Source organism: Sceloporus occidentalis, unplaced genomic scaffold, assembly GCF_023333645.1.
Source record: "Sceloporus occidentalis isolate IW3139 unplaced genomic scaffold, rSceOcc1.0.p SCAF_7, whole genome shotgun sequence".
NCBI classification, from domain to species: domain Eukaryota; kingdom Metazoa; phylum Chordata; class Lepidosauria; order Squamata; family Phrynosomatidae; genus Sceloporus; species Sceloporus occidentalis.
Window position 1 is genome coordinate 38,377,031 of NW_028316987.1, and position 27,303 is coordinate 38,404,333.

The 27,303-nt window shown below is 39.1% G+C and overlaps 1 protein-coding gene across 1 annotated transcript; it reads right to left on the reverse strand.

Moving 5' to 3' along the window:
• Positions 1-4,724: 4,724 nt before the first annotated feature.
• On the reverse strand, positions 4,725-27,303 carry PPP1R17 (protein phosphatase 1 regulatory subunit 17). The gene is made up of 5 exons (XM_089531280.1): positions 27,260-27,303; positions 18,304-18,410; positions 16,252-16,404; positions 15,380-15,532; positions 4,725-4,804 (listed from the first exon to the last, which is right to left on the reverse strand). The coding sequence occupies exons 2-5, from the start codon at positions 18,383-18,385 to the stop codon at positions 4,725-4,727; spliced, it is 468 nt and encodes a 155-aa protein (XP_089387406.1). The 5' UTR covers positions 18,386-18,410; positions 27,260-27,303.

Below are 27,303 nucleotides of genomic sequence, written 5' to 3' on the forward strand. Positions count from 1 at the left end.
CCCTAGGGTTGGTGTCACCTGGTGCGGGGACTCATGATGTCACACACACACACACACACACACACACACACACACACACGTTGACCTCCCATTTCACACCATACAGAATCCTTCGTAAAAAATTTTTGGCACTAATGTTACTTGTAAATCATAATTGCCATATACCACTGAATGTAATGCTAATAGTTGTGAGTGACATATACAACTAGGAAAATTAAAATTATATCTTCAAATTACAATACCACATGCAAAACCTAAATGCATTTACATATACATAGTGAAGATTTGGTTAAATGTGATGTGTTTTTTTTTAAATAATAATATTTTAAAAAAATAAAAAATAAAAAATTTAAAATGTTGAAATTTGAAATTTTAATTTTAAAAAATTCTGAGGCCTCTACTTTCTTTCCCCACTGAGCTTTCACCCCACTCCCATCATCTTTTAAAGCATTTTAAAGGGAAGCAGGTGAATGCCACAGCCCATTTGTGCCAAAAGGTAGGTGTTTGCGGAGCAGTGGTGTCACCTGGTGTAGTCTGAACCCCCCACATGCCCCTGGTGACATCACTGCCTAGGTTCACTTACAAACTATGGTTTCGGATGGCCTGCCACACCATGAAATAAAAATATGGTTTCAAGGTGGCTTGCAAACCACAGCGTGTGCTGTGATTTTATTTCTGAATTCACATATTGTTGACAAACATAATTAGAGCCTATTCCACCCTCAAAAGGCTGCTTAAGAAGATGAAAGTGAACTTACCAAGTTCAGTCCTAAGCAAGTGCTGGAAAATGAAAGTAGCTATGGATCAGGAAACTCAAAATACACTGTGAGTTGTTAATTAGGGTTGGCATAATCTATGGTTTGGTGTGATGGCTGAATTGCATTAAATTTCTAAAGTGAAAGGCAGTGGAACACCATAGAAAACAAGAGGAGAGTAAAGAAGAATTCAAAGGTAGGATATGCAATGCTGCTTAGGTATTCTGCTAAATCATATGGTCCATTTGCCCATTTTAACCAGAGTAAATTAAAAAACAACAACACAGTTACTACTTTAAAAACATTTATTATAATACATTTAACTATTTTGGAACACTGCTAAATTGATTAACTGTTCTAAATACTGCAATTCTGGGCGTAAAACAAACATAGCCTCTGCTCTATAGCGTATTTGTATTCTACAGTCTTATGTATGTGTGTGTGTTTAAGAAACCAACCTGAAGTACCGAAATCCAAATAGCACACTCTTTGCTACACTGACAAGGAAGAAAGAACAGAAAAACTAACTTTACTGGCACAGAGAAATTGTTTTTTCTGGTTCAGTAGCTACCCCTTTTCTGTTGCATTTCATTTTTTTAAAAAAATATCTGAATCTGAAAATTAGGAAGCCACATATAAATATCTGTGGCTATGTTTTTATATCCAGTTATAACATCATTCATATGCTGGTTGTGTGTTGAGAGAAGAGGTATTTTACAATATGCAAACTGAGTAAATAACTTCTTTATATTTTGCCCATATATTTTAAATTTAATTGCATTCGCTGATGACAACTCTGAATTAATTTTTAAAGATATATTATATCAAAAGGGTAGAAATTAAAGTGGACTTCAGTGACATTTGTACAGTTTTTAAAAGGCAAGGCCTTACTGTCACATTTGTGTCACTAAATGTTACTATTGTCACTTAAGAAAAATATTCTGAATGTTACAACCTACCTGTAATGTTACACTCTCCTCCCACCTACCTCCTTGTCACACACAATTTACACTCACACCTGAGCAACACAAGACAACATTTAAATCATGTGCTATTCCTCTTCTGTCATTTAGTAAGGCCACACTTCTGTAGCTACAAAAGTAACTAAAAGTTATAATTGCATTGAAAATGAGTGAAGTTATACCTTGTTAAGTTACAGCTGTAATGTAATTCTGCCTTTGAGGAAATGAATAAATTATAGACAACTAGCTCTTTGTAACTAGTTAGTTCTAAGCTCTGGTCTGAACCACTAAACTGAATGTTCTTGCTAGAATGGGCATGATTCCCTATACTTTTGGTAAATGAGATCACATAGGCCCTTAACAAGTAGGACATAACATTGCTAAAAACAGGAACATGGACGTTGCACCCTTAGGTGCTATTAACAAAACTTCTCTTGTGGGTATTTTCGTATGTAATAAATAATGATGCACAATATGATAGTCATGACATTTCCACACTTCAAGCAGTACACCATGCAAACTAATGCAGTGAATAGGACAGTACATGATGTCAGAATTTCATAGTGTTTGACATCACTGGAAGACAGTGACCAAACAATTCCAGCTTGATGTATGCACTCAACCTAAGCTGAAAACAAACAAATGTTAAAAACAAAAGCAGTTTTCTGCTCCTCCAAAAAAATAGGTCAAAGATTATGAAAGAATTGTCTATCCAAATAAATCATATTCTACTGTATCCTTATTAGATTACATAGTACATAAAACTACACACCCTACAGACATTTCACTGCCAGGCAGTCTCTATACAGATGGCACTGCGTTTTCTAATTTGAAAGTTGCAAAGATGGATTGCTCTCATCAAATTCTAATTCCGAGTGCTACATTAAATCTACATTTGATAACGAGGAAAATGCAACCAAATCACTTGTACAAATGAAGATAATAAACTTCATACTACAACTGAAATACTTGGATTAACATTAACAACTGTGGACTCATCACTTATTAACAGCAGTTTGTAATGGCATAGCCTCATTTTAAATAGTCTATAGAGGTGCCTTCCTCACTAAGATATGAAGAGCATGCTGGCTTAGTTTTAAGCAACAGAAATCAAAATTAACAGCTGCCAGGTTGCTTCCCATGGTTAAATGATAACCTGATGATAAGAGTGCTCCATGACAGCAGATTCAGAAGTGCATTTTCAAATATTCAGTGATCCCAGGTGATAATCAGGCAAGAAGAACAATGTGCATAATTATTATTATAGAATTACTTCAAGGAAATGAAAAATATCTAACTGGAAATAACAAGAAAGGGATGAATCTAGTACTAGACTCATGATGGGACACCTTGCATACTACTGGCAGAAAGGGAAGGAGTGGGTAATGTTCAGGTGGCGTTAGAAAGCTGGATGGGATGAGGGTTGGTGGGAAAGATGTCTTGTGAGTGGTCCAGAATAAAAATGGGGTCTACATTATTATTATTATTATTATTATTATTATTATTATTACTATTATGCTTTATTTATATAACCCTGTAGATTTATGAAAAATAGTCTATGTTTATGGATGTGTGTGATGGATGCTGAACCACAGATTGGTCTCTAATTACCAGAATTCAACTCTAGTCTGAAATACTTCTGCTTCACTGAGTGATTGTTGGTTAGTTTGTTCTTTTTGATTTTGGTGGAGGGAAACCACCAGAATGCAAGGCACCATTGAGTGCAAGGTAAGTCAAGACAAGGAGAGGACAAAGGAGTTACGGAGAAATACTTAGGCTCAATTGTGCTGGCCAAATGGCTGTAATAAAGTTATTATATTAGGCTCAACGTTACAGTATGTTCAGAATTTCTTTTGGTTTCAAATATAAAATGACCTCCATACAGAGCAAGTCTGGCCAGTAGGTTTTGCCTCTCCTCTGATTACAGCAACAAACTAAAATGCTTAAGATGCATTGGCTACTCCACCTTTCATCTGAATACCTACATTTTTGGAACTGATCTGTGAATGTGCTTGCTTATTGTCCCATTGTGCAGTGGAGAATGTGTAATGGCTGTTTTGGTAATCCCAGTGAATCACATGATACACTGAAGGCACTGACAAATAGTTACGTACTATCCAAGAATGCTCGACTCTGTGTGAAATACTTACAGTTGCAGAACTCTGTTCATGCAGCCATGACCTGCATATATCCATCGCACAATGGCCAAAAATGTACAACTGCAGGTGTAATGCATGGCCCTGCGCTAATAGGGCCAAGCCTGAGTCCCAACCAGGATTTTCCACCTGGCTGGCGTGGAGATGAGCTGGTGTTTACATGCTCTCCCGTACATGCACCATGGACTCCTTACCTTTCTCTGCCATTGCTGCTAGTGAGAAGCTGCACCAATGTAGCCAGGCACCCTGTTTCCACATCAGACATGGACACGGAGATCTCACGAGCGGCAAAGGGAGGTACGAGATGTATAGGGCTGTCTGATCTGCCAGGGTTTGCCATGTAGTTTTGGAGAAACTCCACAGCAAACAGCAAGTCATTTTGGCCTGTGCTAAGGCCTCTTTGACCTGGGATTGGGCCAGATCCACTGGGCCCACACCTTCTGGATCCTGGATTGATCCCAGGCCAGGGCTAATGGTCTCTGTCATCCAAACAGAACAACACAAGGCTGGGAGTGATATGAGCCTTTAGGCCCATGTCAACAGCACCCCAAATTTCTAATGTATTGGTCTGGATTCTACTGGTTAACATCAATTAAAGTAGAGCCATTGATTCACTTGCTGTATATGAACTGACACAGATAAAACCCACTGACTGACTGTCTAATCTAGTCAGGACTAATGGGATTTAGGCCACTGTGTGTATAAAGACAATAGGGACTATATTTCTGATGATATTATTATTATTATTATTATTATTATTATTATTATTATTATTTTGGAAACAGCTTTAGAAATGTTTACTACTGACTCTCATACCAGTATTTACAAAAACTTGGCAATACAACAAGAAGCTAAAAAGGTGATGTTTCAGTTTCCTTTTCTTCATCCTCAGCAATCACAGTCTGCTTCTCTTCTTTAAGTAGTTTAATACCTTTAAAAAAGAAAGGAGATGAATCAGTTCATTATAAATAAACCTTTCTTTGAGCCACGAAATGTGCGACTACAAGGTTTACATCAAGATTTGATGGCTGGTGATGGTGACATATCTGTGCCATACTCTTTATGGCTCCAGAAACTACAGAAGAAGTGAAGTTCCTGCACTTTCAGAAGCAAAAGAGATTTGACTCATGATCAAATGATCTAAGGATGTAATATATATATATATATATATATATATATATATATATATATATATATATTACTGTAAGCAATTACAATGTATTTTGGTTTTGATATAAATAGCAGGTATGTGGCAGGTAGGAAAGAAACAGCTATGGTACCTGTATTGCACGTGAAAAGATAGCTGTAATTATGGATCTCTGTTTTACTGGGATGTGGTGGGTGTTTACCTATCCTTACATTTCTCTTCCAGGGAAAAGTATGAGGCTGAGTGTATGCATAATGCTGAATGAGGCAATGGAAATCTGAAGTGTCAGAACAGACAATACTATTTCAGACTGCAATTTGGGTTAGGATTTCTAAAAACTCTAATTTCAAACTATAAGTAACTAACACACACACACACACACACAATCACACACTGCTTCCAGATATTAGGAACAAATGTTCTAGAACAGCCCATTGCCTGTAGTGGTTTTCTATTTGTGGAGAGGTTTATAGGGGGATGCTTTGATTGTGATTTCCTGCATTGCAGGGGGTTGGACTAGATGGCCTTTGTGGTCTCTTCCAACTCTATGATTCTATGATTATTCTTATTATCCTTTAGTGGTGTAGTTAATTCTATCACCTTCTTCATGTACAGTTTAAGGGCCCCTTCATACAACCCAAGTATAGCACTAAGATTCATCTTTAAATACCATGGCATTTGTAATTTGGTAAGACACTACACCTCTCTGGCTGAGAATTCTAAAGTACATTTCCCTTAAATACAAATCCTAGGATCCATGGGGTGGAATCATAGCAGTTAAAGTGAAATCATAGTACTTTATTATGTAGAGTGAAAGGGTCCTGTATCTGAAAGCTGTTGGGAAAAGGATGTCCTATAACCTGTCTGAAGCTGAAATTCCCCCTTCTTTACAAAGCTAGGTGAATGAAAAAATGGGTTTTAATTGTTTCATGGTGCAATAGTGTTATTGCAGAAAAAACATTGTGCATGGGGTGGGGGGAAGAAGAGGAAAAGAATGTAAGTATCTTACTCTACCTAAGTATTTTACTCTGGGAGCTTACTGTGTATGGATGCAGTTAGACAAGGTTTTTTTTTACCTTGAGGATTTCCTTCCCAAAAGTTGGATGGCAAAGTTCTACTTTTCTAAAGGTATTCCCACATTGGTCTGAGCTTTGGAAACATCTTCCAAACCACATGGCTTATTCTAGAGACCTCTGTCCTCTCTGTGTCCTGGTTTAACCTCTCTACAACACTGATGGTGTGTGCAAATATTCCTATAAACATCTTTTAGTTTGTTACACAGTTTGAAAATTGTATCTGTACATTAAGAGACCACAGGTGCCCCCCCCCCCCCCAAATGCAGGCTTTCTAAAAATATCTTTCTTGACTTCCTCATCGTTGGCTGGGCCTAACCCTATTTTTAAAGCGCAGTGATCAGTAAAGTATAAGACACCTAAAGAGTGTCTTCACAGAATGGTACCCAGTGGTAAGGAGAGTGAAATGTTATTCTTATTCTTACGTTATTTCTTATGTGTTGTAAATAATATCAAAGCATGTACTGTATATACTTGACTATAAGCTGACCTCGCGCATAAGTTGAGGGCACGTTTTGGGGCCAGAATTATGGATTTCAATATGACTTGTGGATATGTCAAGGATAAAACTTTGGGGCATGCAATAAAGAACATAAAGGATGAAGTTTATTGTCTTCATGTAGAAATGTCTTATTCAGATCCTCTAAGCCCAATTCCACTCTGAGGAGAAGCACCAAAGAGATGCCACCACTGCCATTTTCCCACCTAAGTATTCAAAAAGGCCAGAAGCATTGTCATGATGGATAGAATTTAGGGGGGTGGTGATTCTTTTGGGTGCTCCCAGGATGACATAGGCTCATACCTTTTGCCACGCCACTCAGAGAAGGAGAAGAGTGAAGATACACTACTTACACTGACCCATGGATAAGTTGACCCAGCTTTTTGGGGTCAATTTTTTGACAAAAATTTCTAGGCTTATACATGAGTATATACAGCACTCATCTATAAGTCGAGAAATGTATGCCCAGAAAATGACCCCCAAATCCCGGGCCGGCTTATATACAGGTCAATGTGGTAATGCCAATGATAGCAGCTCATTCAGTGACAAACACATAGACATACAACTTCCTCTCCACTTTCCCTCAGTACCTGGGAATGGGCTGCTGGAAGCAGAGAGAGTAAAGGGCAATTTTTATTTCTATGGGAGCAACAGCTGGTCCAGTCACAAACACACACACACCTTCCTGCCCATTTCCCCTAATCCAGCATGTATGCACACACACTTTCTTTTCCTCTCTGCCTTAGCTCCTTTTATGCTTGGCTCTCCCCGAACTGACTTTTCATCCCTGCTTCCTCCTCCTCATCTTCTGTGAGAAAACAAGCTGGCCACTGCAGACAACTGTGGATGGGCCAGCAGTAAACAGACAAACACACAGATTAACATCTAGATCAGTTCCTCCCAGCCAAGGGGGTCACACAGTATATACGCCTCATTCACTTCCATGCCAACACTCTCTGAAGATGTCAGCCGCAGATGCAGATGAACTGTCGAATTTAAGCAAATGAACATTTCACAAACACCCCAAAGTACACACACACAAAAAAAAAACACATTTCAGTGATTCTTCATCTTTTCTCATAGTGGAAGGAAAAACTGCAGAGTCCATTTTTGATTAATGACAGAGCCAAGGTATAGAAAATCTTTGACTATGCCAATGTCTTTGTTGTTTATTTTAAAATTATGTAAAACATCTGTGGTCATTATTCTTATTTTCTTAAAAGTTCACCTGTAACCAGCATTGGACTTTCCTGCTTAACTGTCTTTAATCGTCATTTCAAGACTTTGTTATTTAATTCTAGTAGTAAGGTGTCACCTGTATGTCTTAATTTGTTGATGTTCCTTCCTCCAATGTTCACACCTCCTTCCTACGAGTCTAATCCAGCTTTATGTGTGATACATTTAGCGTACAAATTAAACAGACAGAGTGATGCAAACGGTGGTATCCCCCTTCTTGAGGAACTGAATGTATATTAACTATTTCTAATCTGTGGGCAGTTGTTTTGTTTTCTTTATTTGCTGGTAGATTTTCATTAGAATTTGACTGGTGTGAAGACACACCCAACTAAAGGTGGTGGCAGGTTTGGGTGTGCAACGCCGGTACCCTGGTGAGATCAAACTCTTCTACCCAAAAGAGGCTCTGAAGCTGAATGTAAAGTTCAAAAGGGGGGAAATTTAATTTAAAGGACAAAATAAAGAGTTTTCTCCTCCCAGCTCTAAACAAAAGGTACTTTACAGTTTCAGCAATCTTCCGGATGTCATCTTTCTGGGTCTGATGTTGGTTTGCTCCCCTCACTCAATGGAGCTGGTGCAGGGTCTTTTAGCTCCGGAAATCTTCTATTCACTTGCTGATGGTAACTAATTCGGCTGAGGTGTAAGAAATGCCCTTTCCGGCTGTCTGGGCCTGCTTCCCACCAAAAGACAGCTCTCTGCTTGCTCTCAGCAAAGACTGCTCCCCACTAAAACCTCTAGCTACAGCAGAGCATGCTGAGAAAGGGCAAACCAAACCTGGAAATAATGCAGGGGAAACCTACAGCTCCTCCCACAAACTAATACAATGACTTTTCTACACTAAAATAACCTAAGGCGTGAACCAATGTGAAAGAAAATGCAGGGGAAAGTTTCAATCAGTCCTGGCAGGACATCACAACTGGATTCTGTCTATGTAGTTTGGAACAGCTCTACTGATATGCCATCTGTTCCTGGTGATTCCTTGCATCCCTTCAGGGAGAGAGACAGCAAAATAAATAAACAAATAAACAAATAAACAAATAAATAAATATTTCTAACAAGTGATTTGAGTGCAGCTTCCTTTTCACTTTTTTTTTAAAAAAATGTGTTCATCTTCAAATGGTTCTTCTCTGAGTGAATCTGTCAACTTTTCATTTATATAGTGCTTCAGTGTAATGTTTCCATAGTCTTTTTAATTCTGCTTAATCATGCATTGTATTCTCCTAGTATTCTCACTCTTGGTTTAAATTTCCCTTTGATTTCTTAGATCTTGTGGAAGAGGCCCTTGTTCTATCTTTTGTTGTTGTTGTCTTCTATATCTCTGATACATTGATTGTTATAGTAGTTCCCTTTGTCCCTGCACACAGGTTGCTGAATGGTTGTGTTCAGCAACTTAGTGTGTTTATATCCCTACTGTGGTTTCACTGAGTTTTATCAATTCCTGTGAAAAGACAAACACTCACACACACACACATCAGATAATGGAATGCACAATGCACTTTTTTCATTTATGGAAGGCTGACTGAGGGACATCAAAGTCTGAGACCAAGAAAAGCTTGTCAATAAACCAGCCTCCTACTGTTTCTTGTACACAGGCTTTTAACTTGCTGATTGGATTTGTTGATTCAGCTCTAGGCCTTTTCATTGCCATTTTTCTTTCTTTTAAACATTGAAAACTCCTGCAAGCATGTCATAAAGACTGAATACAGAGAGAAAGTAGCATTGCCACACAAAACAGCTTTTTAGAAACCTCAGTATTCTAGTTAAAGAGTGCAAGTGACAACTCTCTACTAGCATTAGCTAAGGAAAGGGGTGGATGAAATCAGCAGATTAGATTGAAAGTACAGTGGACCCTTGTTATATGCTGGGGTTTGATTCCAAGATCCCCCGTGTATAAGAAAATCCGTGTATGCTCAAGTCCCATTACATATAATGACATAGCAAAATGGTGTCCCTTATAAAAAATAGAAAATCAAGGTAAATTTATACTTTTTGGGAACATTTTCAAACCGTGTATGCTTAAATCCGTGTATAAAAAATCCGTGTATAAGAAGGGCCGACTGTATGTTCTATTGCTCTTTGTGACAAACAAGTGTTCTGGCAATTGATAGGTTCTTATACAAATTATCATTCTGATGACTAATGGGAAATAAAAATCATTCATATTATAGACGAATATTAATGATTAAAAACATTTTAAAAATGATGGCCAAATCTGTAATGTCACAAACAGCAGTTATACAATTGTGGTTGCTGAGCCACTGAGTCAACTGGATTTACCAATATATTGAATCACTATTCAACAATGAATTGAATGGATGTCTTCTAGTTGGGCCGAAACAGAGAATTCTAGTCACATTGTGCTGACTTGTTTGTGTGCTACAGCTCAGCACTTTGATCAGGCTGTCTCTCCCTGTCACCACAATAAATGCAAAAAGAATGCTTTGCATTAGGGCAACGAAGGAAAGATGTTGAAGTAATATTCCGCAGCATAAGATGAAGTACTTTTCACAAGGTTCTCACTGCATGTCCCAAAACTCTTGCATATAACCATGTATAAGCCAAAACATTTAACAAAAATTGACCTAAAAACCTTGATCAACTTATCCACAGGCCACTGTAGGTACTGTACTTTAACACTTATCCAAAAAGGAAACATCCCAATTTCTGAGTAGTGAGGCAAAAGGCGAAAACTTAGTCTGTTCTTGGAGCACCTAAAACAAGCATGGACCCCTCTGCTCTCTCTGCCATGGTGCTGCTTCTGTTCCAAAATGGATGCCTCTATGGGCAAGTGGCAGGGGTAGCAGCTCTTTGACAGTTCCTCTCAAAGGAACACCAAGAGGATCTGGCTTTCGGGGACTTGAATAAGATATCTGTGTATATTTGTCAGCTTTTCTTGGTTAAAATCAGGCAAAGTTATCACATTAAAGTTAATAATTATAATCACTGCTAACATAGTTGGCATTTGCTCTGCTTTGCCTTTTCATCCTTTTTGACATGTCTGGATTTTCTTAGCCTCACCTGTGCTTCGTCACCTCCCCCATACATCACATAGCCATGATTTACCGTAGTTCCCTCTTCATCCACCCAGCCTTTAGGGTAAGCACAAACAGTAATGTGTGCCAGAATTTTGTAGGTCTTTGGCATCATTTTCCTTTGCTTCATCCTTTACATTCTTTGTATAGCCCAAAGTTTCACCCCTGACTTATCCAGGGGTCATATCAAAATCCATAATTTTGGCTCCAAAACCTACCCTCAACTTATACATAAGGTCGATCATAAGGTTGACTTATAGGTGAGGATATATGATATATCAGTTTTACGAATAATCCCACTGTTTTGAAATCTCACAGTCTGTAAGGATTTGATCTAAAATTTCGAGGTTCAGACTCTATCTCAGGAGTCATAGGAGAAAGCATAGTGTCATAGTTATGCATAGGGAATGATTCTATGTGTGGCCATGCAACATTCACCAGACTTACCATTGAGCCACTGCAGCCCCCCCCCCTCCCCATAGCCATTCCATGGCTGGTGGAGGCAGAAGGAATTGGAGAAATATCTGGCTATGTCCCCATAGCCAGAAACACAATGATGAAATCATTTGCTGATATCTGCTAGAGACTTCTGGAACTCTCAGAGGATGATGCAGAGATATACCCTGAGACTTCTCTGAACCCTCCCTCTCAGCTCTCCATCTTATGTCTGTGTATGCCACTAAACAGGATTCCAGCTGTAATGTTCTCATAACTTCCAGTTTTGCTGCTAGGTACTGATGGAAACTATGGTGGATCGGGGTGGTGAAGGAATATGGCTCTTAGACTCTCCAAAGTTGCAATACACTGTTTTATATGTTCACATATAGTTATTATTATGTTGATTCACCATCAAACAGATCAGAGAGCTTATATTGAAAGGAAGTACTTAACCATGATATGACATTTTCATATCTGTATGAGGAAAACCATTTTGGGCAAGCAGTTGTGTTCACCGAAGTAGTTGTTACATGATACAACAACTGAAATAACTAGTATTAGTTTGATCTATGGGGTATCATCTGCTTCCTCTGGGACACCTCCTTTGACAGCTGCTTCAGAAGAAAAATGTGGAAGCATGTATTGAGTTTTTGTGAAAATAAGAACATTCATTGAGAGTGCCCATGCAGTCAGCACACAAAAGCCAAGCTGGATGATAGAAAAAGCAACTGAAAATGTACTTTGATCTTTGTTCCCAACAACAACAGCAAGAACAACATAGAGGCTACTTAGGTGAAGGAAGGTAGAAATGAGATTTTATTTGGCCAAATTTCGCTATTTATGTTCTCTTCCTTATACTTGCTTATGCCCTTCACAGTGGTTAACCAGCTATCAACAAATGTATATACTTTCATAGTATTGTCCTGTTTAATTCTTTTTTTTTAATGTCATAAAGTAAGATTTTAGCTTAGTCTTGCTCTAAATTACTATAAACCATTTCATATTCCATCTCAGAGAGAAAGTTGGGGTATACATTCAACATCATCATTGTTACCAATGACAACAGTAATCCACACTAAGGACTGATTGACATACTATTTTTGAGGTGATCATGCCACTATGATTTCCTTATTTGGGGATGATAACTGATCTGGTAAAGGCTTTATGTTGTGCTGGAGGCTCTGGACTACCATATATGGATCAATTCACATTTTAACATACTTCTCAAGGTATGGTGACTGTCAAACTGTGTTATGAGTGTGGGATCACTCATGAGATGAATCACTTGGCCATAAAATTGTAAACCAATTTGGCTTAGCCATCTCATCTGTAACTATCAATTATCATTTGAATCCCAGTGTAGGTTTGTCATTGTACCAGCTCACCCTCCTTTTCATAGCAAAAGAACATTGACATCTGAAACAACCATTAGTAACCTATGCATCATCAAAGGTCACATTGGTTGTCAGCAGCTAGAATGGTGGGGCAAATGCTGAGGTCTGTATATCCCAAAGGGGCTACTATAACTGACACTGACCTTTTAAAAATGTCTTTGGAACATTTTTAATCATCTGCCACTTTGAAGAGAAGTGCTGGGCCAGGCCGCTACAGCTGCTGCTATCTTATTTCCCACTGAACCTTTGTATTCCACTCTCAGAACACATAAAGGGTGTTCCCAATGTACATAGTGGAAATGAAACCCAGAGGCACCAGAGAAAAGAAAGATGATGGTGGCAGTGGCTTTAGCTTCTTCACTTCTCTCTACAGTGCCACCTATTCCCTATTATACTTGCCTTAGTACTCAGCCTCCAGTAACCCATTAAGAGCCTATGGGGGGGGGGGGGGCATCCTGGAAGGCATTGCTTGTACCTCGTCCATGGCCAAATCAAAGTCTGTTGCTGGCTTATACTAAAAACTAGTAGAATTACACTGTTTGTTTGAGTTACAAATCCCTACTATTTCTCTTTCCTTTTGCTTTCTCTCTTCCCACGGTTTTCTTTTTTCTTTTTCATAGGTTTGTTTCTCTTTCTGCCACATTACTCTTTCATCGTCTGCATTCTCTTCTCCCCACATAACAACCCTGTTCCTCTATTGGATTGTTTTGTCCCCTGCGGAGGGAAGCAGTACAGAGAGTTGGCTGGATGCTCAGTGAAGAAATGATTCTCCCAGGTTGGCTTCCGGTTTTGTATTTAGAGAAGATTAGACATGCCTGATGTCTAAAGATGGGATTGCAAACAGTTCTTATTAAATCTCATTAATTCATTTAAAAATCAAAACACTCAGTCACATGCTGAAAGATTACCCTTACTACCCAAGGCTAATTTCAGGTGGCTAAGTAGTTTCATGATTTGGGGAGTTACTGGAGACAGATAGTGGCACACCATTGTTCTCTTTTATTATAGTAGGTGTATGATAAACTAGAAAGCTACAAATAAAAAAATGTATAGAAAATAGATGGTCAAATTCTGGATAAAATGGGACCCCTTTTTACTTTCTACATTCAATAATGATAATGCCTTGAGTATGCTTATGAGAGTGATTCATTGCAACTTGTCAATGAATATAATTTTATTTAGGAATTATTTGTTTCATGCTTGTCCATGCTAGATAGATTATAAAATGTTTCTGTGGTTTGTGCAGGCTCCAGTAGGAACACAGGAAAGACATACCTTAGCAACATTTTAAGTTTAGTTTCTGCTTCTGAGCAGACCATTTTATTTTAGAAATATGTTCAGGAGTTCCAAACCAATGCCTAAGGAAGTGTGTCCTCACGTGAAGTCTTTTACCCAGCCAGTTGACGTTAGATTGAATTTGCCAATCGTGTGATATAAAATTATAACACAATGAGTACCTCTTCCCCTTCTAATTGCACCATTTAAAATTCATTGAAAACCTCTTCTCAGCAACATTTAGATTTTGAAGAACTGATTTTAAAAAGTCTCACTTTCCTCTGGCAGCTTCTGTAACCAGAATCCTATTTCCAGCTCCAGTAGACCCACTGAATCAGTGGGATTTGGTGACATGGTGACTCGCCATTCAATAATTGATTCAGTGATATGCTCAGGGTCCCTTCCACACTATACAATGATAGTGCTATGCTGGCACTTTAACTACCATGGCAACATCTTATGACATCCTGAGATCTGTAACTTCAGGAAGGAAATTTACAGTTTTCAAACAGAGAGCTCTAGTGCCTCACCAAATTATAAACCCTGGAGTGAAATGAAATCCCATAGGATGAAACCATGGCAGTTAAACTGGAATCATAGTATTATAACTGTATAGTATGAAAAGGCCCCAGTGTAGGACCAACCAATAGTATGCTAGCTATTGATAATTAGGCAGCTATGTTAAGCCTTTCAAAACAAGGCTACATAGTCATTCCACATGTGGACCTACACTAGGCTGAGCCATATACCATACTTGCATACCTACTTATAGCCTCAGAAGCTCTACAACCTTACGGTACAGACTCCAAAGCTAGGGGGCCATTCAAACTACACAATTATAGTTATTGTGTTGTTTATTATTCCACTTTAATCACAAGGGTTCTATCCTATATAATCCTGGGGTTTGTAGTCTGATGAGACATCAGCAGTCTCTGGCTGAGAATTCTAAATGTCCCTCACTAAACTCCCAATCCCAGGACAGAACCATGGTAGATAAAGTGAAATAATAATGCTATAATTTTGTCTTGTGAATGGGCCCTTGATGCAAAATCATGACAACAGCTTTGAGATCCCCTGTGGTCCTCTGGTGATCTCATTGCAGATGTAATCATTTTGTGTAAGATGTGTCTGATCTTGCCCATTCCCCACAAGACACAGAATAGTCAAAGGATGGGGAGCTTCTGAGGCTGAAGGAGAAAAGGAGTTACAACCCCTGTAGCACCCAAGAAAGAATATATGCTGGCATAAGAGAAGTTTGGATTTATATAAGACACTAGAAGAATGCTAGTCCCAAAGGTCCACAATTTAGATGCCCATACATACATGTGGACACTATGCATGAGGTACATTCTGCTATAAACCTACCTGTTGGTACCTGAAAGATGTGTTCTCGTTCTGTTTTATGTTTTCCTTACCTGCAAGCAGAGGTGGTGTATTTATCGCCGGTGTATTTTTTCTTCTGGGCCGTTTCTGTTCCTGTTCTGTGTTTTGACATGCTAGAGTGGTATGGCTCTTTGGTGGCTTCTCAGAGAGGTCACATCTCCCAATTAAATGGTCTGAAAGAATGCCTACAGAAATACCAAAAGAAATGGAAATTAAATTTTGCAAAGCATTGTCAACTTTTCATCACCATAAGGTGAAGCAACAGATGCATGAGTGACACCTGAAAAATAATAATAATAAAAAATCTGTCCAGGAAAGAAGATTCTCTGCTTTGGCCCAATTAAAAAAAAACCTGATGTTTTTGTTTATTGTTTAGAAATACATGGCAGCAGGGGTCAGCTTCTAATGTTACCAAGCAGTTTCAAACAGACTGAGTGAACAAGTATGTTAAAAATTGGGAGCGGGGAGTGTGGCGTGCAGGTTGCATGGAACCCCTGGATGCCATGTTTGTAGAAGCCAGTCCTCCCAATCCCTTTTTGTGAGCCCCCCCCAGGCCAATTTAGGAGAAAGGTGGCATATTAAACAAAGAAATAAATAATAAAATGTTCTAAACAACAAGAATTGTACAATATTTGTGTGATTTTTGCCTGAAAACCATGCAGAACACCCCCAACATGTGAAAACATTCAAAAACACCCTTCACAGAACCCCCAGAACTAGCCGCTATGCCTACATACATGTTTTTATCAGTCACTCACTGATGAGGGAAGGAAGTGACATAATGTAACATTATGACATTATGTCACTTTCACTCACCTTTTGCTAGAGACTGCAGAGCAAAACACAGGTATTTGACTTCTGGGGGTGGACAAAGGGGATCTGGGGCAGAATCACCAGTGCTAACCTGCTATTGGTGGCGGGGTATGTATTGCTGGTGTATCCTTCCTCTTTGGCTTTTTTTGATCCAGCTCACTTTTGGGAGACACTTGCAGAGTTTTCCCCTTTCTTGGTAACTTTTTGAGTTCACAGCTCTTCAGCAACTGTTCAGAAAGATCATCTGCAATTTTTTTAAAAAAAGAATATATAGAAAATTTCAAAACAATTGCATACAGTTCAAACTTCACTTGCAGCTATCTCATAAATTCCATACTTTTTCAGTCTGAGTTAATATGCAATAGTGTGCTCTATATCCAATGGGAATAGAATTGAGACATTTAAAGAAAAAATCCTTCTGTACTACTGCAGCTCTTTATAGCATTGCAGGCATGTTCCAGAAGGTTTCCAACTCTTTTGGAACAAGTTTTAAAAGTTCACAGAGCGCTCCAAAAGGAAGAGGTGTTAATAGGATCCTGGCAAAATACACAACTGGTTCCTTGCCCTTGTGTCCTCTAGATATGTTTAACTGTAACTACAACTGTGTTGTTGGCTGGGATTGTTAGAAGTTATGCTAAAGAATAATGAGAAAAAAGTAAAAAAATTGGTTTCTTGACAGGATTACTGGAACAGTCAGATGAGGAAAATCCTGGATAACTGAGCATCTTTGCAGTTCAGGACTTATTCTGTGCCCAAAATGCACATGATTTCTGTTTTTTATTTTTTGCATAAAAACAAGTTTTCTGCAAGAAAATAGCACTTACTGCACAGTCCCTTCTTCCCATTTTTGCCTAGAAAATTCTGTTTTCTGCCTAGGAAACTTTGCTGGTTTTGTTGTTGCAAACTGCCACCAAGATTACTTTGATTTATGGTGACCTTATGACTAAGGAACTGCATGCATTTCTTTTGCACAGAATACACCTTGAACTGTGAATAGTCTGTGAAAACTTGCAGTTTTGGACAACTTTCTCACGGTGAGGAGAAAAATGTTAAAATCATTCAATGTCACCTGCGAGAATGAAATTTACAAAGATTTATATCTGTAGTTAGATTTACATTTGTAGTCATCACTCCAAATATCTGGAAAACACCAGCATGGAGAAGGCTGGTGTAACTTAATGTAGTTTTAGTCAAGTTATAAATAAACAAGCATTAATGAGAACACCCAAGAAGCTTTGGCAGGGCAAGCAAGTTAATACAGAGCACTAGAAAATGTATGTGGATGTGTGGGTGTTTGTGTTTCAGAATTCTTATTTTACCTCAGATTTGTGACTTTACCAAACCAGATGTTTATTGAATATGCTTTCATGTTTGTGTCTGGATTGGTAAAACCAGAGTTCTTTATAAAATGGAGGTAAAATAAGGATCCCAAAATATGAATAATCATGAGGTATGAGAAGATCATAGCTTGCAAAGTAAATGGAGGAAACAGAAGGAGGGCACTCCTGCTCTCTGTGGCAATGTTTTCAAAAGATGAGAAAAGAAGAGTGTTTGAGGGAGGGAGTTTTGCATTAAAGTAAATGTTCTACTATAGATAATGTGTGTCTGTGTGTGTGCACGTGCACCTTCAAGTCACCTGTTGACTTATGGCGACCCCATGAATGTCATAGTTTATTTTAGGCAAGGAATACTTGGCAGTGTTTATGCCAGTTTCTTCTTTTGAAATATAGCCTATAGATCCGTTTTTTCTTTGGCAACGTCAGTACATAAAATCGTGTCTGGAAAATTTGCTTTTGTGACCATGCAAAGGGTAAAAAGAGAAAATCTTTTTGTTTCCCTCCAGTGCTTTAAACAATATTTATAGGTTGCCTGAAAGAAAGAAAGAAAGAAAGAGAGAGAGAGAGAGAGAGAGAGAGAGAGAAGGACAGGGAGAGGAGGGAGGAAGACCCAGCCTCACCCACTGCTTCTCCATCTGGCATCATATGTGTCACCAGAAGGCACAGTCTATCAGGTTTCATGAGGAACAGTTGTTCAGCTGGGGGTGGGAAGGAGGAGTGAGGGGGAGACAATGGACAGTGCTTCTTGCTGGCAAGAAGGCCTTTTCTCTAACAACAGACACAGGCGTAACTTCCATAAGTCTGACCTATGTGGTTACAGCGATTATCTCGTCCATCCAATCTGTCTTCTGAGATATCATGTGGTGGCTGGACATATTCCGTGGACATCTCTGAAGAAGGTTTTCTTCAGAAGCTATGAGAAACAAAATAGCGCACATTGAGTTCTGCAGTTTGTGTGACTGGCCAATCTGTCTTTTTTTCTGCATTGATACAAGAAGTTTTTGCCCACCACCCACCCACATACACATTGATTAATTTTCTTTTCTTTTTAAAAAATTAAGACAACATCATCATAAAATATCATTTTGCATTAAAAAAATCTCTTTATAGGCAAGAACTTGATGATGACAATGTATGGAATGTCTCAGTGTTGTACAGAATGCTTTGGCAGCTGAAAGGAATGTCTCAGGAAAAACCACTAACACTTTCAGGTATTTCAAGACATCCTTTGAGTTTGGATTGTGGGATGCAACTTGTGTCCCCATAAATTGACTGCAGCCAGTCAGTCATATTTTATGGTTTATCAGGTTCTTTATGGCCAGTGTTTGCAGGCCAAAATAGGCAGGGGTTGCCTAAGACATTTTGCTGCCTGAGAGAAATGCCACTCCCTTCCCACTCCAGTCAAGGTCCATAAAGCTAACCAAGTTATTTTGGCACATGAGGCAGAATATCCCACAAGCATCTCTCCCCACTCCCTAGCAGTATAAATTCAATAATAACAAATTAAATAACTAACAGTTTGCTCCATGACACTCAAAGTCTGATGCCTATGAGACATCTGCCTCACTCTGGCTAACCTTACAAGAGGTTAAACTAGTGCATGACTGACTCAAACAGCTCGTGGAGCAGTGCAGCAGTCTCCTGGGCATTTTCTTATGTTGGTGGACAGAGCTGTGTATGCCACAGGGTCTTCTAGCATCTCCTAAATGAGCCTGCTTGTGGGGGGTGTACAGTGGTGTGTTGCTTCAGATCATAAAATAATAGTGGAGAATCTTCCTCTCTCCCTCAGGAAGTAAAACATCTGGTCTGGCATTGATCAAAGCCCTTTTGGGATCTCATTCATAGCTGAAACTGGTAGTCTACACTTGGGTTAATGGCTTATAGGCCTTCAGACTTGTTCTCCATTTTCAATTCTGTTTTGCTTTCTTGTCTTTTCCCTTGGTGTAATAGGGGCTGTACAGATGGGCAGCATGCAGCCACCCCTTTACTGGCCGGATCGGGGCCACAGCCACCTCACGCCACGGCCCTGATCCAGCCTCTGGAGAGCACAAAAAGGAGCCTCAAAAAGCCTTTGGCACTGTAGATGCAGCATAAGAGTGGCACTGTGATGGTGCGTGCCGTGTAGATCGGCATGCGCCAAAATGATGCCCTAGGGGTGGAGTTAGGGTGAACGGTGTGTGGATACTGCACCCTAACTCTGCCCACAGCCCAGCACAAAGTGCTAGTCTGATATAGGACAATAATCTCCTAAACACCCATCCATTCACTGTATGCCTTATTCATGCCAATTTTGGGTGAATATGTCTGAAGACTTTCAATTAGTGGGTGATTTCCCCTTCCCATGAGGACTGTGTACATGTGGCTATAATTTCATCTAGTGGCCAGCTCTACAGTTAATGCTGATCTTTTTTTCCTTGGGGGGCTTCTGTGAATGGACTAATATCACTGGCTAACATCCAGTGCATGTATAACTTTTTTGGTCCTTGTAGAGGAAGGAATTCACTACTTGTTCATGCAACAACCCAAACCACCATAGGGGTGACTTTCTTTCTGTGCTCTCTCTCCCTAGCTATTTAGTAGCTGATGGAGAGCAGGGGGCATTTGAGAGGTGTCTGGCTATACCCCTATAGCCAGGCAAAGAATGACAAAGGCAACCCCCTAGACCTCTCATTTATCCTCCAAAGGTCCTGGAGGATGGTGCCATCATGGTGTGTGTGTGTGTGTGTGTGTGTGTGTGTGGAGGCACAGGAAGAAGGTGAATCCTGCAGGAAGAAAAAGAAGAGGTATCCTTTATTTTCCACATAAGATATTGTCACCAACACCTCTTCCCTAGTGATGGCTAGAACCATGAACAACTCCTCAAATCATATAGTTTCCCACAAGGGATCTTTCAGTATAATCAGTATTCTCTCCATCAGAGAAGGCAAGTAAAAACCACAGCAGAGATTCTGCAACTTCCCACATCTGATATAACCTAAGATTTCCTCCAATCATATTTTTAAAATGCATAAATAATTAGCTAAACAATTGTTAATAGCATGATAAGAGTTTTATCAGTTGGTACATTAATGCAAAGTCCAACAGATCAAAAGAGTTTTATTACTCATGATTATAACAGGCTTCCCAAAGTCTGTCCACTAATAACTTTTTACAATATGAAACAAAATGAAATACAGCACCTTAGCATTAGCATCACTATGTCAGAAATTCACTATATCCCTAAACTTGGATGGAGGAGAGATGCTTGGGACATAGGATTAAAAGGCAAAAGGAGCATTTGTTCCTCCATTTAGTGATTTACCATCTAAAGCAGTGCTTCTTAAACTACCTGATGTATAGAACTGGCAAGTTTCTCCCCCCAACCCCCCCCCCCCCACACACACACACAATATGCCAGGACCAACACTACATCTGTGCCCATTGGCTACACTTGTTTCTTTCTTTCCTGGAAACTCACCATGGACCATTAAGCCAATAGCTTGCAGAATGATACTGGTTCAAGGACCACCACTTTGAGTAGCATTGATCTGGAGCACAGATGATCTGACTGGCTGCTGGATCTTGGCATGACCCAATGTATATTAGCATGGTTTTTTCAATTCACAGTCATTTAACAAAATGATCCCCTTCATAAATTCTTGGTATGTGAAATGCATATTTTGTGCATGGAAGACCTGTGAGCTCTGTTTAGTTCTGGTACTCAGAACAAAGCCTTGGGCATATTCTTAACTCTAAATGAGTTTGTCTTTTGTGGCTGCTTCCAATTTGTGGCTTCTAGTAAAATGAAACAAAATAAAACAAATCCAACACTATATCCTGTAAATCTAAAATCTTTTTAGCCCTGTCCTAGAAACCTGTAGGAGTTAATTGAAATCTGAGTCTGTCAAGATTATCAGATGGGGGATGGAGCAAAGCCCATCCTAATCCCATCCATGACGAAAGCATTCACACGACATGCTGATCCTGTCATAAATATGTCAATGAAATGGAATTACATTAATGGGTTCTTCTGTTAATGCAAAATGAAGGGCAAAAATGGTACAATTCTCCTCACTGATGGGACAATGACAGGATCAGTGTGATGTCATATGAAAGTCTTTCATGCAACTGCTGTCATTTGCCCTTCCCAGATGAGACAATGTCCAGATCAGCATGACATCGTCTGAAAGTCCTTCCTGCAATGTCTCATGTCAGATAATCTCCAAAGTGCATATTCTTCACAGTAACAATTTAAAATGGTATACAATAAATACCAAGCTGAGGAAGGGGTCATTTAACAAGGAGGGATGAGAATCAGAGAACAATGAGTGTATATAGTGTTTGGGGTCACTCCTTCTCCCATTCATCTGTTGTATAACAAATCCATCCCTGTTCCTAACAATATATTGTAAAAGTTTCTTAGTCTTGTAAATGACCAAGTTGTATTCAAAGAGTAGACAAGCATAATGTTTTTGTAGCAGACATAAGAACTGCTGTGTTGGAATGGCTGTAACAGCCTTCTCCTTCTTTATCCTTTTGACTATAGTTCCCATTATCCCTATCAAGATGACGGCTGGGATTTTAAAAAATTGTAATTGAACACATTTGAAGAGCAGCAGGTTGACAAAAGTATGGGTCAGAGTACTAGGCTATGACTGGACACACTTGGGTTCAAATCTCACTCAACATTGAATCTCACTGGAGGAGTTTGGGCCAGATGTTCATTCTCAATCTAACCAATTTCCTTGGGCTGTTGAGAATAAAATAGCCCATACATGTGTGTGCTGTCTGTTCCTTGCATGAAATGTGAAGAATAAAGGTAATAAAAGTTCCTTTGTTATTTTTAATCCAGATATCTTTCCTTTCATTTCCTCGGATGAATAGGTTCACAGCAGAAATGGATGGTTCATAAGAATGAGTGGTTTGTGCCTAACTTGTCAGGAAACCTTCCCTTGCCTTCCCTTGTCAGGAAACCTTCCTTTGCCTTCCCACACCAAAAGTTCACCATTTAAAAAAGAAAAATAATCTTTCAACTATTATCATGACAAATGAACAGATAAATGTACATTAATTTGATTTGCTGGTATGCACACCTGTCATTTCATCTATAAGGCCAGAAGGGAGCTGAATTCATGCTGCAGCTAAGGAACCTGCTGTGAGTTCACTTTTTCTACCATGTCTCTATATATCTTCCTTCATTTTTAATGTCTTTAATGGTTCATATCACATACTGAGATTCTCAGTAGAATGGGATGCATCTGGATATCTGCAATAATATGACTAAAAAAGGGATGCTTTCCTCTTTGACAAAGGAAGTAGAAAGGGGTGTTAACATAGATTGTGTTATATTCACTTTATCTGTGATAGAGTATATTCTTGATAGTCTCTGGTTTGTCACTGCAAAATAGAATTATTAAATACTTTGCCCTCAATGACTGATATAAAAATTGGTAATATGATCATTACAAACCCTGTGTTGATGTGTGTATAATTGCAGGGAATATTTTTTTGTCTCTGTTTTTGATGCACCATCGCTCTGTAAATGGCAGCCATGCATATTTTATAGGGTTCATGGCCTGTTGTATACATATGCACATGCTTTAATCTGAGTTGTACGCTTACAGCTTTCTAGAAGCAAAGAGAAGCGAGTATTCATGATGCAAGGCAAAAAGAAAACTGTGATTCTTAGAATTGCAGTCATGTTTCAAAAAAGACATCAGTCATGCCTGCCTTTCTCTGAACATGTGTTACATGCCTGACAGTTATTACAGAAAAACTTTCCATCATAGTCTTTAAGTCCTAGAGGGGAAAAATATATAAATGTAGGCTCTACTCCAAAAATTTCCTATTAATGACAATGTGGCCTTTCTGTACAATCATTTTTTTTTGGAGGGGGGGGGGCAATATACAGCAATAACTGGAACTGGTGGTCTTTCTAAGGAAGGAAAATACCACATTCTGTATTGCCACCAAGGTCTACTCCAGTCTGCTGTGAAGTGTTAATGTTGTAAATGAATGTTCCATAAACCCATATATGTTTCTACTCCTGGGCAAGCCCATCTGAGGTCCAGCTATCTTCCCAGCTATACATGTATAGGATTGCAACCTAACAGTAACTGTCATGTCATTAGAAATATTTATTTATTTTCTATATTTATTTATTATTGAGATTTATATTATCTTCCAATGAGCTCAAGGGAGCATACGTGGCTCTCCTCCTTCCCAACTCTCATAGCAACCCAGAACTTTATCGCACACCTTTTTTTGCCCGTTACGGGAACTGAAAGGGGACTTTCGTGTGTACATGCGACCAGCCAAAAACAGATTTTATCACATGCCAAAGTGTCCTCCAAAAGGTCCCGTTCCATTCCCTGGCACCAAGCCATCCCTGTTCAGTGCTGACGGGGCCCATTTTCCTCGGTCAGTAAACTTCTGACCAGAACATTTATCGCACACCTTTTTTTGCCCGTTACGGGAACTGAAAGGGGACTTTCGTGTGTACATGCGACCAGCCAAAAACAGATTTTATCACATGCCAAAGTGTCCTCCAAAAGGTCCCGTTCCATTCCCTGGCACCAAGCCATCCCTGTTCAGTGCTGACGGGGCCCATTTTCCTCGGTCAGTAAACTTCTGACCAGAACATTTAGCGCTCTTCATCCCTGAACGGGGACAGCTTGGCACTGGGGAACAGAATGGGGCCTTTTGGAGGAAACTTTGGTGTGCGATAAAATCTGTTTTAGGTTGGTCGCCCGTGCACACAAGAGTCCCCTTCCAGTTCCCATAACAGGCAAAAAGAGGTGTGCGAAAAAGTTCCCAGTATCATGGCTGAGCAGACACTTGAACATGGGTCTCCTAAGTCCCATTCTAACCACTACAGCACTGGCCACACCCACTTGTTTGATACTGACATTTTTCACATGACATCTGGCCGATCGAAACTGGTGAACTTCTGGTTCAGGTACATATGAAAGCTAAGTAGCTCATGTCTGCACATGTCAGTAATAACATATGAGTCAAAAGTTAAACTTCACAGTTTGCTCATGTAGTGTGGCTGTGCACAAGCTGATATATGCCATGGAATCTGAATCACTAGAAACTCCCCCCCCCCCATTTTTTTTCCTTTTTTTTATTTTCTGTATAAGTGAGTTTCTCATTTTTACTATATACAAGAATACAGTAGCAATGATAAAGCTTTTGAGTTTTGAAGGCAGAATATCTGTGTTCTGTGCCCACCTTGTTCTTCCTGACATCATATTTTTCCTATAGCTTCCAAATGCCATGCTCTTGGCAATGCCTTTCAATCAACAACCAAATTGCTACATATCCAAAATATCCTAATTCTGCAAAATAATAAAACATCTCAACTATTCAGAGAAATACTCCAGAATTCCTTGTTAGGAACCTCGCTGATCATTGTGCTAGTAGACATATCTCCTTTTTTGCTCACTCTCAAGGTAGACCCCAGTTTCCTATTCTTATAGCCACAGTTTTCCTCCCCTTGCACAGGCCTGGAGACATGGCAGACTTACCAGGAGATAAGAAGAGGGGAAGCCTCTTCCAGTCCCAGTGACCATGCTTCTCAAAATCTCTGCTTTCCAGCTGCTAGTAATATGTGCCTATATGTCTGTGGCCCTACACCTTCCTGATGACATATGCTTCTCAGTATTAAAGAGAGTATGCACCCCTGCTTTACAGGATAAAGATAATGCTAGTAAAAATAACAAACAAACAAAAAAAAAATGAGAATCTTGGAGGTGGCCAAGATAGAAATATTTTAGACTTAGAATCAGTCTTTTAAACACCCCCAGAACACCCTTCTAGAGGGCTTCACACCAAAGCAAAGAGTGGCTTGTTGTAGGGTGTCATCACAGCACTGGTGTTGTAATAAATCTTAGTTGCCAATAGCCTCTTGCACTGGTGATTAGCACTGTTGAGTGAACAGTTCCATCATATCCATACTTGTTGGCCAAAGAATTATCTGCATTAATCTAAACTGCCAACTAACATTGTGCCCTATCATAGAGAACAACAGGTAGAAAAGTCTCATAGCCTTTTAAAGATAATGACCCCTTAAAGAATCTGATGTATAACTGTTAGCTACATGTTGGTCTATGCCACAAGATACAGAAGCCACATCTTATCAATTCTTGACAAACTTGCCCCAGATGATTATGAGCCAATGGTTTCAGAAAATGAGGCCTTATACCAAAGAGGTGTCTGATTAGCCACTTGAGCCCCAAACTTGAATAGGAATTAAGATCATAATAACAGGTGAACTCTACTACATACCAGTTTAGAAAATAATAAAAATTTCTGTATCCTGTTTTGTCTTTTATTCTCAGGTACATAAAAGAAATGCTCCCTGACTCAAATGGAACATTTTCCTCATCCCTTTAAGAGTGATATACAATTATTCTGCTTGATTTAAGCCCAAGTAATGGTTTTCAAGACGTGAATGGGGCAGACAATGGAAAGCACAAAGACATCCTAAAAATAAAATCTATGACGAAGTGGAAATATCTGGGTTTTAGGTATAACCAGATAGCATTGCAGTAACATTTCTAGCATAAAACCAAGAAGTTTTGAATGTATGTAAAACAGTCATTTCCAAATGTTTCTCTAAAAATTTAAGAAATCTTAAACTTTACAAGCACTTTCTTCTTCCCCTTCTCCCCCTCACCATTATCTGCAGGTAAAATGTTTACAAGGCAAGGAATATAATTTCAATATAATGGGGGAAAGAATATGAGTTGAATAGTGTTTTCCAAATGAACCCATGATTACGAACATGAAAAAAAGAAAAGGATTATTGCTACCATCCTTTGACCAAATTTTCAAACAAAAGCTTTTTTACATCAGAATAGTGTTAAATGCTTTTCAAAAGGTTGTGTTTTTTTTGAAGTTAAAATAAAATTCTTAGAGTTAAACTGATTTAATCCAATGGAGAGAAAATAGAAATAGCAACCCTGTGTTCTACACACATTTACATGAATATGATTTTGTTGGTACTCCTTGGGACTGTGAGGTAAATCTATAGCAGTCTGCAGACTAGAGGGTTGGATTGTGGATCAAACCTTTCTACTTTTAGGAGCAAAAAGAGTATACAAACAAGAGATTTAAACTAAAATTTAAGCAGATTTGCACTGTGGCTCTAACAGGAAAATACTATGAGTGAGCATGTACATGTTCCCAGTCTGTGATCCTATCCATACTTGCTGCTGTGATTTTATTACATTTTGTGATTTTGAGTTTTTGTGTACCATCTTGTAAAGATATGTTGCAAAAGGCAGATTATAAATAAGCAAAATCTTCTTCACCTTTGTGACTTTTACATCCAAGTAAATGTGTATAAGAATAGACTGGAGGGCGTACCTGGACAGCAGAGACCAAACATTCTGGAAAATACTTTTCATTCAAATCTTTGAGACTGAGTTCCATTTCAGTATATTCAGGCCTGCACTGGACAATTTCCCCCCAAACCCCAGAAACTTCAGCACCATGGAAGAATATAGATCAAGCAGTAAATCACCACCAGGCAAACTGTTTTAAATCTCTTGCTAAAATACCTATCTCTCAATTCACCACTTCAACTTATCTCTCAGTTCACCATTTTCGATGCACTTTCTAACTTTCCCCAGATAGAATCAGTCTGCTTTAAAGCTGCCTGATGGAAGAACTGATCTGTGACTTTTATTACTATCACATCACAGGCAGATATTTCTCTGATTTCCATAGGCAAAGAAAATCACACACCCTCCCCAGCAAAAGTGCCGAAGAACTTACCAACCAGTGGAGCTGCAATAGGTGCGATATGGAGTCAGTGTTCA